At 41.4% G+C, this 17,317-nt stretch overlaps 1 protein-coding gene across 2 annotated transcripts in view; it reads right to left on the bottom strand.

The window, feature by feature from the left end:
* Positions 1-17,317, bottom strand: part of LOC122802723 (interleukin-5 receptor subunit alpha-like) — a 451,682-nt gene that overhangs the window by 224,204 nt on the left and 210,161 nt on the right. The window contains exons 5-7 of one of the 2 annotated variants that reach the window (XM_044072483.1): positions 1,548-1,680; positions 1,281-1,459; positions 1,036-1,178 (exon numbers count right to left, since the gene is read on the bottom strand). In XM_044072483.1, the coding sequence (XP_043928418.1) occupies positions 1,036-1,178; positions 1,281-1,459; positions 1,548-1,680 (455 nt within the window). The remainder of the gene's footprint in view (positions 1-1,035; positions 1,179-1,280; positions 1,460-1,547; positions 1,681-17,317) is intronic. The other variant, XM_044072484.1, reaches the window with a different exon arrangement.

Here is a 17,317-nt window from a genome sequence, read left to right as displayed (position 1 = left end):
TTAACCCATTCATGCTTAACCTTGACCATTGGATGGGAAATTGGAAATTCAACCCTGGTTTGGCCCCCATGTCTCTGATAGACAGAGGCAGACAGTAATGCCTAAACTAACCCCCCCACACACACACACACATAACCTGTAGAAACTTCCTAACTAACATACACCATCCTAAAAACAGGGACACAATTGGGTTGGTTGCACGAGTAGGCTTATAAAAACCCTGATGGTCATTAGCCTAGTATATAATTATGAACCTATAAACCTAAAACACCCATCATCTACAGTTTTCAGCTTAGCCAGTACCCCACCACAAATGGGCAAGGTAGTCAGAAATCATGGCACCTGGATTGCCAGTTTCCTCAGCTTTGACCACCACGTTGCTAAAGTAGTTAGGAAACGCTTCTGTCTAGCATAACTGATTTCCAAAAGTAACTCATCTAGGTCAAAGACTGATAGTGTCCCACCATACTCTGCCCTTTCAGCATGTACCTAGCAGGACATATCATGAAAGGCCCTAAAGGTTGCTGATAAAAAAAGATTACTAGCCTAAAACCCCTTACCTATCAAGCCAAACTAGATGTCCCACTCCAGTATTCTGTCTCTTACAGACTTCTATGTACAGATCAATTCCTAAAAAAGTGTACCATTGACAAAAGTTGTACTCACGTCCTGGAATTCCAAAATACAGAATTCAGAAACCCAATTTGCAAAGTGAGGGGGATGAACATTTCTTCCTGAGTTATGTTGACTTAGCAGTAAGAACAGTGGTGGGAGTCAAAGCCCTGCTCCCCATACAAAGAAAATACCTGTTGAAAAGGTATTTCAGTACTGTTTAGGTATTTGATCTTGGAATTCTGTATTGTGGAATTCCAAGCACTGTTACCTTGTACAAAACTGCTGAGGACTGATTTATTTTATGATTTGTTAAAAGCAAGATATGAACATAGTTCAAAATACATGTATGTCATAATACCACACTCTCGTGGTATTAGCATGAACATGAGAAAGTAACCTAAGAATGTTAAAAGTACTGACCACCTTCCACATTTTCCTTAGTAGTGCAGACTCGTTCAACTGATAGATAAAACAGTCCATGTTTTTAATAGAAGTATTTGGTGGACCCCACTTAAGTTTCATTTCCTCATCCACAAATAAATTTTTAGGTGGATTTAATTTCTCTGAAAAGAAAAGATGAAAATAAGTTGTGTAACAACAAAGTGATCACAGGAAGGGAAAAAATCTACAGAAAATGTAATGCAGTAATAATGTGAGAAACTTACCTATTTTGTAAGGCTCAAACTGCTTACACTCTATAGCACTCAATGATTGACCACTTAATACATGTACACAAGCATAAACTAATTCTGCTATTTTATTATTATTCTGAATATGGCATCCAGTGTGCTGGTGATGTAATGTTTTCCAGTAGTGCTCACATGTCAGTTTTTTTCCTTGAGTGCTAAAAAAGAAATTGATATACTCTGTTTTTTCTAAAATATTAAACAGTAGTCCTTTAAAAATTTAAACATACATCAGTACCTACTTACCAAGCAGAAAAGAAGTACTGTGAATCATTTTGTGCTTTCTTGCTAGTGATCCAGGTACAGTTAAGATTTCTCTCATCAAAGATCACACATGAGATGTCTTCCAAAAATATTGTAGTTGAGCCTGCATACAAAACTACATCAGTTATTAAGTATAATGATAATTTCTTTGATCAAATCACATATGATTAAAATGAATCAAGCATGTTTTCTCATTTTCCACCTTAAATCAACAACTACAGACAATGAGGCCAACCCGACAAGATAGCAAACACAGTCTGCAGCAGAAATTAAGTAGATATTCTGGTTGGACAATGATTATTTCAGGCACTTTTCTAGGCAATGCAAACAAAATGTACCAGAATGTCATGCAATATTAAGCAATACTTTATTATTGTTATATTATTATATTTATTTTTTATATGATATATATAAAGGCCCCTTGCACAAAGAAATACACAAAGACATTTGAAGTAAAAAACAGCCAATGAAAACAGCTTATAAGTAATATTAAAACTGAAGACAATTTCAGAGAGGCACACAATATGTAATGATGGCAGGATTTCACAAAGAAATATAACGTGGATGATTTATTAACTTACGTGATAACAATGTAACTAAAATATCCTTGGGGATATTGTCATCTATGACATGGGCAAAACGGCAGAGTAGGTAAGGGTTTTTTTATGCACTCATGTTGCCAAACCGGCTTTAATCTTTTCAGACACTAGTAATCAGTAGCCTATCTTGACAAGTGATTTCAAGGCATGGAATCAAACCTGATGCAGTGCCAGTCTACCCCACATGCGCGTGGACACACACACACACACACACACACACACACACACACACACACACACACACACACACACACACACACACACACACACACACACACAACTGCAATGCTGCATATCTAATGGCAAATTTGGATGATTACTAACAAACTTATCAGAATGCCTTTAGGATATAGGAGGAAAGAGGCTTCCCTTTGGAAAGTCACTCAGACACAGGAAAGCCGCACACATTCCCCACAGAAGGCAGTACCTCTAGAATGCAAATCAGAGGACCAAACACACTGTGACAGCAGTGCTAATCACTGAACCATTTGTCTGCCCCAATAATGAGTAATAAATACAAAAGATCTTAAGAGCAAAGATATCTGACAGTTTTACACAAAGAACACAACATACACAAGGAATATATGCAGCCTTGAGATAAACAAGGTAGCTAAGATAACAGGTATAAATAATTATGTGGAAGCAGCAAATCAGAGCTGTTCAGTCCAGTTTAGACTGACATTAGTAAACCAGTGGTGTGACTACCAGAGGTCCTTGCATTTACTGCAGAGCTAATGAAAGAAGTGACATTCTCCACAGGCATTTGTTTAAAATCCATCTGTATTGCTAATATCAGTCAAAATAGTATTCTAAAAAAAGAGGTGGGTTATTTTATAAAAAAGGACATTTCCCCAGCCAATAAACAAAAGTAAGATGTCCAAGTAAAGGCTCCTTGCTCATTTTATATAAGGAAATGGGCTCTAGGTGCAATAAAATATTTGGACCTTACAGAGGGCCAAATTTCCTAATTAAACAACCTATAGATTAAGATGCTCAATAGAAAAGTAGATCTATAAGCAATGGGCAGGCAACTGGCTTCTGACAAGGAAAAACATAATGGTCTGTTAGGGATATGGGAAATAAAATGTCTGATTTTGCTGCATTTGATTTCAAGCAGTTCAGTACTATAAGGGAAAAATGTCTATGGATGCTAGAGGAAGGGTGCATTCCAGCTTAGTTATAAAACCATTTTCTCTGTATTATGTTTCTTTCTTCAAGGTAGTGGCATCTAGTCAGTTTATAGGTAAGTTTTAATCAACACAGATCTTACCTAGTAGTTTCCTATAGGAAAGACAGTGTAGGATTTAGCAGCCCCTTAACATGTTGATGTGAGCATACCATAGGTTTTCAAAATCCTGAAAAAACTGATGATATATATGCCAGAAGATTATGTATTGCAAGCATTGCATGTTTACAGCCTATATTAGTCAGAAAATGTCCCTCAAATCTATGCACATATACAATGGTAGTACATATAGTTATACCAGAGCAGATGCTGAAAAGAAATAGTATAACAAACTGAATAGTATGGGGACTGAACTCAAACTTAATTTGGCTGATGCTGAAAGTGAGGGAACTGAACTGTTAGAGTTAATGATCTGGAACCTGACTTGAAAAAATATATGAACAGACTAGTGAATAAAAATTGTTAAAAACACAAATGAATGGTGCTATTCTTAAATAACACGAGAAAACTAAATCAAGAAAAAATAAATATTAAAAGATATTGCAGAGATTATGAAAGTGATATGTGTTTTTTTCTGGGAAGGATGTACAAGAGTTCTGCTAAGGGAACATCAAATAAGAAACAGGTAATTGATAATAAGGAAGTGAGTCAGGCTGATATAGTAAATCAGAGGCAGATGTATATCATGCATAAACTAGCTAGTTGTTCAAGTGCTAAGAATGATTTTAGAAAAAAATCTTCAGTTATTTTTGAACTAGCAGTTTTAGACAGAGGTGAACTTTTGTCCTGCAAAAAGATGCAATCTTTCTAACATTATGTTTAACTTGTATGGGCCAAATTCAATAAAGCCTACACTAAGTGTACACTAAGTGTACATGATATGTATCCAAGAACATTCTTATCACATTGTTTGTGCTTTCCCGTCACTCAGAAAAATTACACTACGTGTACATGTAGTCTACACTTTGTTGTAACCTTTACGAATCCCTGTCAATATATAAAGCTGCAAGAATATCAGTAGGAAAACTAAAATTAGGAGGAAGAAGGTGTGAGTTATGTCTGTTCACTCAGAACAGTGTAGACATTATTGATTCCCAGGACTTGTTTTTTTAATAGAAATCCAGTATAATATTAATATATGGTAAAGATAAAATTGTGTCTGGCACATTAGTCAGTGTTTGTTCCAACTACGAATGTTTATGCTAAACTACCTGGCTATTATATGATTCTGATTTTAGAATTTTGACATAATTTGTAGAATCAGGGAAGGTTAGCTATATTAAGAGTGCAAGTTAAAACATCACATTTATTCCACTAATGATGATAAGGGGATGACAGTTGTAGTTCTGGACCATGTTCTAGAAAATAAGCCTATATATACTCCCTTAATATTCAACCAAATGAATTTAGGAAAAAAATATATATAATAAATTCTCACTGAAGTATTTCCGAAGTGTTGGATATCATAGCACAAAAAGGTTTGTAATGTAGGTGCATCAATGGGGCTGATACTTAAAATATTACAAAATAAATTAGATTCAGTGATGCATCCCACTACTGCAGGATAAGTTCACAGTCCATGTATGTTTCCATTTTATTGTATTATTTCCCAAAACCTTTATTATTTCATAGCACTCAGTGTTTAAGAATTTCTGGCATCACTTTAAGGAAGAGCTCAAAGATACTGAGATTTTGGCTACTACAGATGTTTGTTAACTTTTTGTATAAATATGAGGAATTGGGTATATTGTAGCCATTGAATACTTAGTAAGGAACTTCAGTTCTTGGACTGCAGGTAGGATAGTGCACATGGTCTTAGCCTTTACTGATTATAGATTTTAGGCAGTCATTACAAACAAATAACAGGTACAGCTATGAGTAGTGCTCTTACACTCAGTTATGCCAATCTAGTAGTCTCTTACTGAGAAACCCATTTCATTTAAAAACAAATTGTTTGAATTTGCAATATATTATAAACTTTTTATAGATGATTGCTTGTGTGCTATTAATTTTATGCTTATTCAAAACTATTTTTAAAAGTTAATAAATGGTAAAAGGTTTAATATGACTATTTTAAATTGTAGTAAAGTTAGTATTTCATATACAGATGTGATTATATATCTAAATAAAAAAACAATTCTTACATTTTATTTATTTTACCCTTTGGGAATGCACAGCTTATTGTCCTACAAGAGTGTGTATATTAAAATGATATATGTAAGGGCCAGTTTATTAGACTTAGGAGAATTACTAATGATGATGCAACAACTTTTCAAATATGTTTTGAAATGTTACAGAGGTTTACTAACAGGGTGGGGGTTATTCAATGAACTTGTCAAAGACCTCAAAAAAGTGACATAGGCTATGTGAAACGAAAATGCCAACAACAGTCAGATGTTACTAATCATGCTATTGCTTTTATCATTAAGTATTCCTCTGGTAATAAAAAATATGCATACTTTACATACATGGGATATATTATGAATAGAAGAAAAATTAAAAAGAATGTTAGTGAATAAACAAGAGATATATAAACACAATGAGGTCATTAAATACATTTTTCCATGAATTCCGCAATCAGAGAGAAAAAATGCATGGGATATTTAAATGTTGTAACTATTCCTCTAGTGATTATGTAATTATCTTTTTTTCATCTTAACTGTCGGAGGAGTTTCTGGCTCACAGCTAAGGTTTTCATACGGCAGATACCTTATTTTAGCCAGGTAAAAGTCCACCCCCTATGCCGTTCAAGGGCAGCATAACCTCCCTGAGCATTACGGGAGCAGAAGTCACTCTCAATAAAGTGACTATTTTGTTCTCACACTTAGCAATATTTATTTCTGCCAGATAAGTTAAAACTCACCTGAAAATAACTGCCTCAGTATGGTTTACTGATTGGTTCTATTTGGTGTTTCACTTTTTTGCTGGCTGGCTCAACCCGCTCTGTTCGCCCTGTGGGCTCACTTCGCTCCCCTACCCTACCCCCAAATCTCACCCACCCCCAGAGGCCCTAATCTTATACATCTTGGCCATACCTTCCTCTACATCCAACAAATCAGATAACCCCACCAACCTCCATAATTAAAGCCACACCCTTACTTCAATTAACCAATCACAACTCTCACTACCTAGTACTGTATCTCTTTAAGCCCTCCTGCCTATCACTAAATAGTATCCACCATGTCTTCCACAACTACCTCAACACTAACTAAAATACTACTCACTACCACATTAGTATCTGTTATAACCTCAGCCTACCAATTAACCTCCTTTGAACACCTATACTATCCCCAATTCCACTACCCACCTAAACAAACATCTACACTAACCCTCACTATCTCCCACAATAACATAAATATAATATCTACACCTACTTACACACTTGCAAAGTTCCACAGGCTGTCCCATATCAAATACTATAATTCCTCAACCAAGAAAGCTCAGTTTCTACTAAGTAATCTGCATTATAAATTACATATTATAAAAATACATTCCTTACAAAATGATGACATCCATCCTAATCCAGGCTCAGCCAATGTCCTACCTTTTAATCTTCCTTTCACTAATCCCACTATCACACTCAGCCCTAATAAACTCCCCAACTCACTCCTGATAGCACATCTCAATATCCAAAGCATCAATAGTAAAGTACCTCATCTTCATTCTCTCTTGCAAATACACTCTTTTGACATTTTATGCCTCGCAGAGACTTGGTTAAAGCAACAAACTCAAGATAATGAAATTATCCCACCAGGGTATAATATATTGAGATACGATTGTAAAAACAAAAAAGGAGGGGGAGTAGCTATTCTTTTCAAGGATGGGTTTAAAGTTACCACCTCACCCTATAACCCACCTAAAGATAGTAATGCCGAAATCCTAATTTCAAAGATTCAGCTAAATTCTAGTAAATCCATAAATATCACATGTATCTATCTACCACCTGGAAATAACATTAACTCCTTGGAAGATAGTCTTAGCAGGGTCTCAGTAACTTTCCCACAGGAAACTATAATCCTTGGTGATGTCAATATTGTCTGGAAATGTATCAGTACTGAGCATCCCACTTCTCACATTAACCTGCATGGCTTCTCTCAGACCATCACCTCCCCAACCAGAATTAACAAACCAAACCAAAAAGAGAGCACCTTAGATTGGATACTCATTAATAATCATCATCAAACTTATAGAGTAGGTATTTTCCCTAATGATATAAGTGACCACTGCTTGACCTATATAGTCAGGCAAAGATTAGATATCGCTCACCCAACAGTATACAGGACTATACGTTTCAATAAACAATTTAACCAAACTGTATTCCAAAGCGAACTTAGTGCCTGTGATTGGACTAATCTAAAAACGCTCCCATTAGAAGAGGCTGTCCAATACTTTAACTCTAAATTCTTAACTATCCTCGACCACCATGCACCCAAACGTCAAATAAGAATCAGGGCAAAATCAGCCCCATGGCTCTCCAAAGACACCAGGGAAAAAATCCTACTCCGAAATAAAGCCTGGACTAAGTGGAGAACTACTAAAAGTACATCTGATCAACAAACATTTAGACATCTGTCAAATACAGCTAAAAAATCTATACTCTTAGACAAAAAAAACTTTTACTGTAAAATACAGAAAACACACCAAAATAACCCTTAATGATTCTGGGCAAGTATTAATAAACTCATTTACCCAGGACACTCCAGTACACCAACCCCTATAGGAGCTAATGATGACACTCCCTTCCAAACTGCAAATAACTCTAACTCCTTCTTCACAGAAACCATCCAATCTGTAGCCAGTCAGCTACCCCCTGACACTTCCATCCTACAAACCCCTAGGACTAGCACACTTCCTACCTTCCTACAACAACCCATCTCTACTAATTTCATTTTCAAACTCCTAGCTAAACTTAAGCCTTGTACCCCTTCCGCTGACCAGATTCCTGCTGAATATCTGCAAAAAGCAACTAAAGCAGTATCTTATCCTATTGCCATCCTTATAAATAGAACCATTCAGGAAGGTTCCATCCCTGCCATCTGGAAAATATCACACATCATCCCCCTACACAAAGGTGGTAACTGCAACGACTATTCAAACTATCGGCCCATAGCCCTACTATCCCCCCTAGCAAAAATAATGAAAAAATGTATTCATCATCAACTCATAGGCTATCTCACTCAACACAACATACTAGCCAAATGCCAACATGGCTTTAGGCCATATCATAGTACTACTACTACTACTGCTCTCTTACCCTTTACTGACACCATTAATATATTCCGCAATAACAACAAACTCTCTTCAGCTCTATTCATTAATCTTTCTAAGGCTTTTGATATGGTAAACCACTCCTTGCTTATTTATCTTTTCAAATCACTTTCCCTAGATTATCTATCTGTAAAATGGTTTACTTCCTACCTGAGCAATAGGCAACAGGCAGTGCTCTGGGAAAATAACCTATCATCTCACCTGCCAGTCACACTGGGTGTACCCCAGGGCTCTATTCTAGGTCCTCTCTTATTTTCAATTTTCATTAATGATCTCTACCTAGCTATTCCCAACACTACTTGTATACAATATGCGGATGATTCGACAATAATCTGTAGAGCCAAATCTGTACCTGAACTGCAATCCCAAATCCAGAAGGCATTTAACATAGTTGAGACATGGTTTTCAAAGCGGTGCCTCCTTTTGAATCCCAAAAAAACGAAACTCATGCTCTTTACACCTACTCGCAGGTCAATACCAATAGATTTCTCAGTAATCTCTAAACATGGCACTCTCATATCACCAGACTCTACTACCAAACTACTAGGGATTACAATAGACAACAACCTTAACTTTGATACCCATATTAACAACATTATAAAATCAGTTAACAGAAAAATTGGCTCCCTGTATAAAATTAAACCCTTCTTAACACAAACAGAAAGAGCTACCATTGCCCACTCCCATCTAATCTCTACTCTTCTCTATGCCTCACCAATATATACCAACCTTTCTAAAAATAATCTTCTCAAACTAGCTACCTCCTATAACAGCATAGCCATATTTGCCACTGGAAAACCTTTCAGAACCCATCACTGTCATAATCTCAAACAACTTGGGTGGCTTGAACTACAAAATCAGCTTCAAATCAGCCAACTAACTACTGCACATAAGATCCTATACCAACCTAATAACACTCCAATACTCCAAGACCTCATTACCCCTTATAGAAATCTTAACACCTTGCGTTCATCGAATAAACTACTAATTAACATCAATAAGGCAAACAACATAGCAGGAGACTCTCTGTTCTCAAATACAGTTGGGAAAAAGTGGAACCTTCTACCTAAAGAACTTCCTTCCCTTCCTTCCTTATCACTTTTCAAACAAAAAAATAAAATCTTCCTGAAAACTCACTGGCTTTGTCCTTGTAGTAACCCTGACTAAACAATCATTACAGTCTCTAGTATTTTTACTAACGCCACACAGTCTTCTAATTACTGTGCTTTAGTGCAACATGAAAATACACATGCAAAAAATTTAAAGCTGTATTAGCTACTAGTAAATGTTAAAAAGTAGTTCCAAATATTGTAATTAGTCATTATGAAATGTGTAGAAATATCTCTTCTGTGTCTGTTGTCTTTGTAACATTATGGATCTTGTCTGTTCATGTCTGCTTTGGAGCTTATCTCCCCGGGCCTCTACTGAAAATGGACACATATCCAGTTACACTAGCCTGGTCAACAAATGCAAAATAAATAAAGAAATATTATTCTACATGCTTTTCCAATTTTACAGGCTATTTTTCCAAGCACTCTTGTGGGTCTTTTTCAAGTGGATAGGTCTGAGATAAGTCTATAGAGATGAATTTAGTAGTATAACAATGGAATTAAGAACAAAACATATGAGGAATGCTTTGTGTAAACATGTTATTACAAGGTATGAAGAGCATCACTTTACTTTTATCATATTTACTGTGTTAAAATGTGATATTCGGGAAATGGACATGTGCAGTGACTTGCCATATTTGGAAACTGTGAGACAGTTAACTTACACAATTGTACTATGCTCATCATATTGACCACTTCTATGGCAGCCTTAGCTATATCTGCAGATCACCCTAGCTTACTCCATTTGGGAGGTGGAAGGAGAAGAGTCCAGGAGTGTCTGGAGAACGCTCCTTACAAAAGCCAGATCTAAACTTAGAGAAGTAAACAAGTTTATAGTGCTTACTAAAATTCTGTACAGAGGACAAAGTTGCTGCTTCAATAATACTTATAGAATTCAACTCTTTCCACAGAGCCATAGACGAAGACGAGGCTTAAACAGACAGAGCCTTGACCCTGCCTGGAATAGATTTGTTATGGTAAGCATAACAAAAACTGATAGCCTTAGACAACCATTTGGAAATTATCTGTTTTGACACAGGTTAACATTTCTTCTTATCTTCACAAGAAATGAACAATTAATTAGAAGATATGAAAGACTGTATACAAGATATGAAATATTTAGTTCTGTTAAGACAGTATCAGAATTGCCTGTGGACATCCAAGGTACGGCGTATACTTTTCTCCCTTATTTTTGGGCTCAGGAATGAAAATGGGGTAATGGATAGTTCAGCTTAAAGCAAACTTGGATACCACTTTAAGTATAAAAGAATGATTGTTTCCCAAAGAAACCCCATTCTTGTGAAAAATTAGGTAGGGTTGATCAAAAGAGCTTGTAACTCAGACACTGTTCTTGCAGAGGTCAGAGCAATCAGTAAAACTGTTTGCCATGTACAGAACCTCAAGTCAGCCATGTTAGCTGGTTCAAATGGAGCAAGGATTAGCTTCATTAACAGACAATTAAGATCACAATGAGGGACCACCATTTTTCTTCGAGGCTTCTTATGCCTCTTATGCAGAACCTCTTTCAAACACATTGTGACATGAGACTGCACTGAAAGAGGAGGATGCATGGGCCGACCTGCTGAAATGGTGAACAAAGCTTGATGAAGTAAGAAAGGCAAAAGTATAGTAACTCCCACAAATATTGTAAAACTTTTAGTTATGTACTTACCATAACTTTAGATGTTTGGGATCCATCTCGCCTACATTCAATACTGATGGGCTGACTCGGCCCGCTATGCTATAGAGCGAGGCCTCTTATTGGCTGAGCTATTTCTTATCCCAGGATGCACCACCACTAATCCCCCAGATCTTGTTTGTCCGCATTCATGCACACATGCACAACTTGTTTATATAACATTGCTAGATGTTTCAAGATGAAACAACAGGATTCGGACCTTCTGATATCCTCTGATCTCCAAGGAAGGGGGAAGGAGGGTGGGTTATTAGGAATGTAGGCGAGATGGATCCCAAACATCTAAAGTTATGGTAAGTACATAACTAAAAGATGTTATGTGATCCTATCTCGCCTACATTCAATACTGATGGGACAGCGTCCCTAGCACCTAAATCCTGGGTGGCTCATTGGAAAACACTCCTGAGCACTGTGGAACCAAATGAAGCTCGTCCTCTAGATGCCACATCCAATTTGTAGTGGGAAATGAAAGTGTGCGGGGAAGACCATGTAGCCGCAGCACAAATGTCACTAATGGCAAGCTTGGAATGAAAAGCTATCGAAGTAGCCATAGCCCTTGTAGAATGAGCTTTGACAGAGGTGGTAAGCTCTTTGTTAGAATAAGAATAAGCTTGAGTAATGCAGTCCCTAATCCATTTGGCAATAGTGACCTTTGTGACGGCTTTGCCCAATTTATTGTCCGCAAAGGATACAAACAACTGATCTGTTTTCCTTGTTTGTTTGGTCCTATCTAAATAGAAATGCAACTGCCTGTGAACATCCAACGTGTGGAATATGAATTCCGCTTTGTTAGAATCGGAAAGAAGACTGGAAGTTCTAATGATTGCTGTAGGCAGAAACTGGAACAGACTTTAGGGACAAAGGAAGGATTTGGCCTGAGAGATACTCTGTCTTTATGAAAAATCAAGTACGGAGGTTTTACAGACAAAGCCTGAAGCTCTGAAACCCTTCTGGCAGAAGTAATCGCCACCAGAAAGGCAGTCTTCCACGATAAAAATTTTAAATCACATGTCGCTGCCGGTTCGAATGGGGATGAAGTTAAGGCGCGTAACACCACATCGAGATCCCATGGAGGAGCAGGATGGGAAATCGGAGGTCTTAAAAGCGTAGCTCCTTTCAAGAAGGTCTTACATAATCTGTTGCTCATTAAAGGTGGGTTTATAGATTCGTGAAAATTGGAAATAGCTGCCAATTGAACCTTGATGGTAGAGACTGAAGAGCCTTGATTAAAAAGAGAAGTTAGAAACTTCAGTACTTCAGACACGGGAACAGTGATGGGATCCAGGCCCCGGAGTTGAGCCCAAATAGCAAATCTTTTTCCATTTGTTAGAATACAATTTCTTTGTAGGGGCGGCCACGGTGGTGCAGTGGTTAGCATTGCCGCCTCACAGCAAGAGGTTCTCCGGTTCGATCCCCGGCTGGGGTGCCTTCTGTGCGGAGTCTGCATGTCCTCCCTGTGGTCGCGTGGGTTTCCTCCGGGTGCTCCGGTTTCCTCCCACATCCCAAAGACATGCTGCAGGTGGATTGGACACTCTAAATTGGCCCTAGTTGTGTGTGTGAGTGTGCCTTCTGTGGAAGGTTGGGCTCCGGGCTGGCAACTCGACACCGTAAAACTCCACTGCCAATCAATGTGCGGACAAGGTGATCCGCTGTGGCGACCCCTAACCGGGATAAAGCCAAAAGAAGAAGAAGAAGAAGAATACAATTTCTTTGTAGCAGATTTGTGGGCCAAGAATAAGATGTATACAACTTCTGGATCCAATGTATGACTCCTTACTAATGTTGGAAGAGGAGGAGCCAAGCCGTCAATTTTAAGGTGTGTAGGGACTGGTGGAATAGTCCCGATTGATGAAACAAAAGGTCTGGGATCTGGTCCAGGAACCATGGACCTTCCAGAGCATACTTCCGAAGATACGGGAACCATACTTGACGAGGCCAGTAAGGAGCAACTAAGATCATTCTGCTCCCCAAGACCGATGCCTTTTGGATCACTTTGGGAAGGAGAGGAACTGGGGGGAAGGCATAAAGCAAGCCGGTGGGCCAAGGAAGGGCTAGAGCATCCATGGGGCTCTTCCCCGGGGCCGGGATGAGGGAGAAGAACTTTTCGCACTTCGCATTCAGTGGAGTCGCGAAGAGGTCGCAACATGGAACTCCCCATTTGCTGAATATCTGATTTGCCACTGTAATGTTCAGAGACCATTCGTGAGGAGAGAGGATGGTTCTGCTCAGTCTGTCGGCTATCACATTGGATTTGCCCGGGATATGAGTAGCCAGTGGAAAGCGTTTGGTCGATACTGCCCATACCCAAACTCTCATGGCCTCTCTGCAAAGAGGATAGGATCTGGTCCCTCCCTGTTTGTTCAGATACCAGACAACTGACATGTTGTCTGAATGAACGGCAATTACGCCCTGAGGGAGGTAATTGTGAAGGGCTTGAAGGGACAGAAGCACTGCCCTCATTTCTAGGATGTTGATATGAAGAAGGGTCTCCTCTGGGTGCCATTTGCCTTGGACAGACCTGCCCAGGGAATGCCCCCCCCACCCCATCTGGGAGGCGTCCATGGTCAAAGTGGCCGAAGGAGGAGGTGGAACAAAGGGTCGTCCCTGATCCAAATTGGAGGGCACTAGCCACCAGCGAAGGTCTCGTTTGCAAGTTTCCGTGATCCATATGGGATGACTGAGAGGAAGTTCCTGAAAGGACCACTGAGCTGAAAGAAGCCACTGGAGAATTCTCATGTGCAACCTTGCCAAGGGGACTAGAAGAACCGTGGCGGACATGGATCCCAACAGCTGCAGGACCATTCTGGCTGGGGCTTTGGATCTGGGAAGTAAGGCTCGAACTTGAGTCTGTATGGTTTGTATTCTGTCTGTAGGTAGATAGACCCGCATTTGGTTTGAGTCTATCTCTACCTCTATGAATCTTATTCGTTGAGATGGCAGCAACACAGATTTTGGCCAATTGAAGGTGATTCCAAGGGAATTGCCCAGTGATATGGTGGTTTGAAGGCTCCTCAGTAGTAGATGCTTGGAGGTGGCAGTCAGGAGCCAGTCGTCTAGATACGGAAACACCTGGAATCCTAGACTTCTCAGGTGAGCAGTCACGACTGCCAAACACTTGGTGAACACCCTGGGGGCTGTGGTGAGACCAAAGGGCAGTGCACGGAATTGAAAATGACTGCCTCCTAGGCTGAAGCGCAGATGTCTCCTGGACGTTTGATGTACCATGATATGGTAATAAGCGTCCTTGAGATCTATGGAGCACATCCAAACACCCTTCTCCAGCAATGGAAGAATGGTTTGTAGGGTGACCATTCGGAACTTGGACTTTCTGACTGAACGGTTTAGAGTGCTGAGGTCCAAAATGGGCCTCAAGTCCCCGGTCTTTTTTGGCACCAAAAAGAATCTTGAGTAAGTTCCTAATCCTATCTGGTCTTCGGGGACCGGTTGGATGACTCCTTTTTGCAGCAGCTTTGAAACTTCTGAGGCTGCAGTATCCCGTTGACTGGGTGGCGGGTCCGGGATCCTTCTGGACTGGGATGGGGTGTGAGAGAAAGGGATGGTGTAACCTCCGGCGATAATCCGAAGCACCCATCGATCCTGAGTGATACCTTCCCAGGCCTTTAGGTGCTTTGAGAAACGACCCCCGACTGGCTCCGGAGCTGCACAGTCGGGCAATCCCTCAGGGACTGTGAAAGGCTGAAGAGCCACGAAAGGACTCACGGTCTCCAGTGTTGCAAGGGCCTCTGCCGCCTCTGGGACGGCGTCTTCCGGAAGAATTTCCCCCTCCCCTGCCTCTGGAAGGGGGATCCTCCTGCTGAGAGGGGTAAGGCTTCTGAGATCTACGGAACCACATTTTCCCTCCTCTTTTAGCCTTGGGATAAGGCCGAAAGGGAGTGGAAAATCGTGCCCCTACGGCAGTCAGAGTCTTACCCTCCTGTTCGCAGCGGGTCAGTGTGTCCTTTACCTTGGGTCCAAACAGGGAGGACCCATCAAAGGGGGCGTCGGCAAAGGAAGACTTAAAGGCCTCCGCGAAATGACACAGGCGTAGCCAGGCTTGTCTCCGTAGAGCAATGCCTGTACCCGCCGCTCTACTCGCCCCTTCGGCCGCATAAGAAATGAGCCTCATGGACGAGTTTGAAATGGACGACAACGTAGCCAGCTGAGAGCCAACCGGCTGGGCCAGCTCCTCAGGCAGGTTACCCAAGAGAGTATTGGAAAGTTCTTTAATCAGATCCCTCTGAAATCTAGTAAAGTGCATAAGGTAGCTCAAGGACCTTAAGGTAAAGGCCGCTGAACTGAGGGTGCGCTTTCCATACCGATCCATGCTCCTAGACTCCTTATTAGGAGGATGGATGGATGTCGAAGCCTCTGCTACATCTTGCTGGGTAGCAGATGCCACCACCAAAGCATCTACAGCCACACCTTTTGTTAGAAACTCTTTTTCAGGGGGTGCCGAGAGAAATTTATTAGGACGAGCAGGCACTGGCTCCACAGAGTCTGGGTGTTCCCACGCCCTTCGACAGATCAAATCCATGAGCTCGTCAAAGGGCGGAGACACCCAGGAGGCGGAGGGCTGAGCCCCGAAGGCCTTGAGGAACACCGTCTTATCAGCAGAAGGGGGTTTGGACTGCCAGCCGCCTCGTTGTTTAAGGGCTTCCAGGATGTCTGCAAAGGAGATATCATCCGAGGACGACTTAGGGGACCCCTCTGCATCATCGAGATCAGTGTCTGATGTAAGCGACTCATCAGGGGAGTCAACGTGCTTCCTCTTGCACGATCTCTTCCTGGGTGGTTCTTCTGAAGAGGCTTCAGAAGGACCTCCAGGAGGGGGGGGGGACCCAGTGGGAGTAACCTCAGGCCCCGGGGCTCCGCTGTCTAAAGACAGGGGGACTGCCAAAGTCCCAGTCTCGGTATGTAGGGAAGGAGCTGGGGAGACCGTGGAGGTAGCCAAAGAAGATTTGGCTAACGCACTCCTCATAGCCCTGAAGGCGGGACCGCCAGAATCCTGGGAGGGTCCCACCTCCGTGGCCACAACAGTAGACGGCACTCCTGCCACCGACGCACCAAGAGGGAGACTTGGGACCGAAAATATCAATCCCGAAGCATCCCCCCCGGGGCCGACGGAAGAAGTCCGTGCACTGAACTCCGACCCAAGAGCCGGAATTGGAGTAAGGGTCGGGTCCGACCCTAGAATCTCCACCGGTTCCACCAGCACCGACTCCAACGGTGCCGAGGCTGTTGGAGGAGGAACCATAGTAGAGAGGTGGACCATCGGCTCCGAAGCCGAATGGGCTGGAGCCGAAACTAGCTTTTGGAACACCGGAGACTGGAAAAGTCTTAGGAGCACCCTGTCGATGTCCGAATCAGGCATCTTGGATGACCTGGAGGATACCGATCGGGTCCGAACCGATTTCTCCATCGGCTCCAAAGGACTAGGGGACCGGCTCCGAATGAATTCCACCACTATCGTCTCCGAGAGAGACCTCGAGGCAACTTCCCTCAGTGCCGATAAGGACTTCGGCTCCGAAGGAGAAGAGTCTGAGCCGGAAACCCTCATCAGCTCCAATATCAGTGGAGCCGATGAAGGTGACCCACCTCTCGATGCCCCAGTCCTCGGCTCCGAAACCAGAGGGGTCGAGGCTGGAGGCATCGAGGCAGACCATTCCGCCCTCGGCTCCGAAGTCCGTGGAGCCGATGGAGAAGACTGCCTAGGTTTTTTGGCAGTCGGTTCCGACAGGCTAGTCGGAGCTGACGCTTTCTTCTTTTTTGAAGGAGAGGGAGACGAAGATAAAGCCTCCTTGAAGGATGGCTTGATTAATCCCTTAAGGATTAATTTGTTTTTCCTCTCCTGGAGGACTCTTGATGAGAAGGTGTGACACACACTACATGATTCT

The sequence above is a fragment of the Protopterus annectens genome, chromosome 5.part0, assembly GCF_019279795.1.
Source record: "Protopterus annectens isolate FY-2018-M chromosome 5.part0, PAN1.0, whole genome shotgun sequence".
NCBI classification, from domain to species: Eukaryota; Metazoa; Chordata; order Ceratodontiformes; family Protopteridae; genus Protopterus; species Protopterus annectens.
This window is presented reverse-complemented; position numbering and strand designations above follow the sequence as displayed.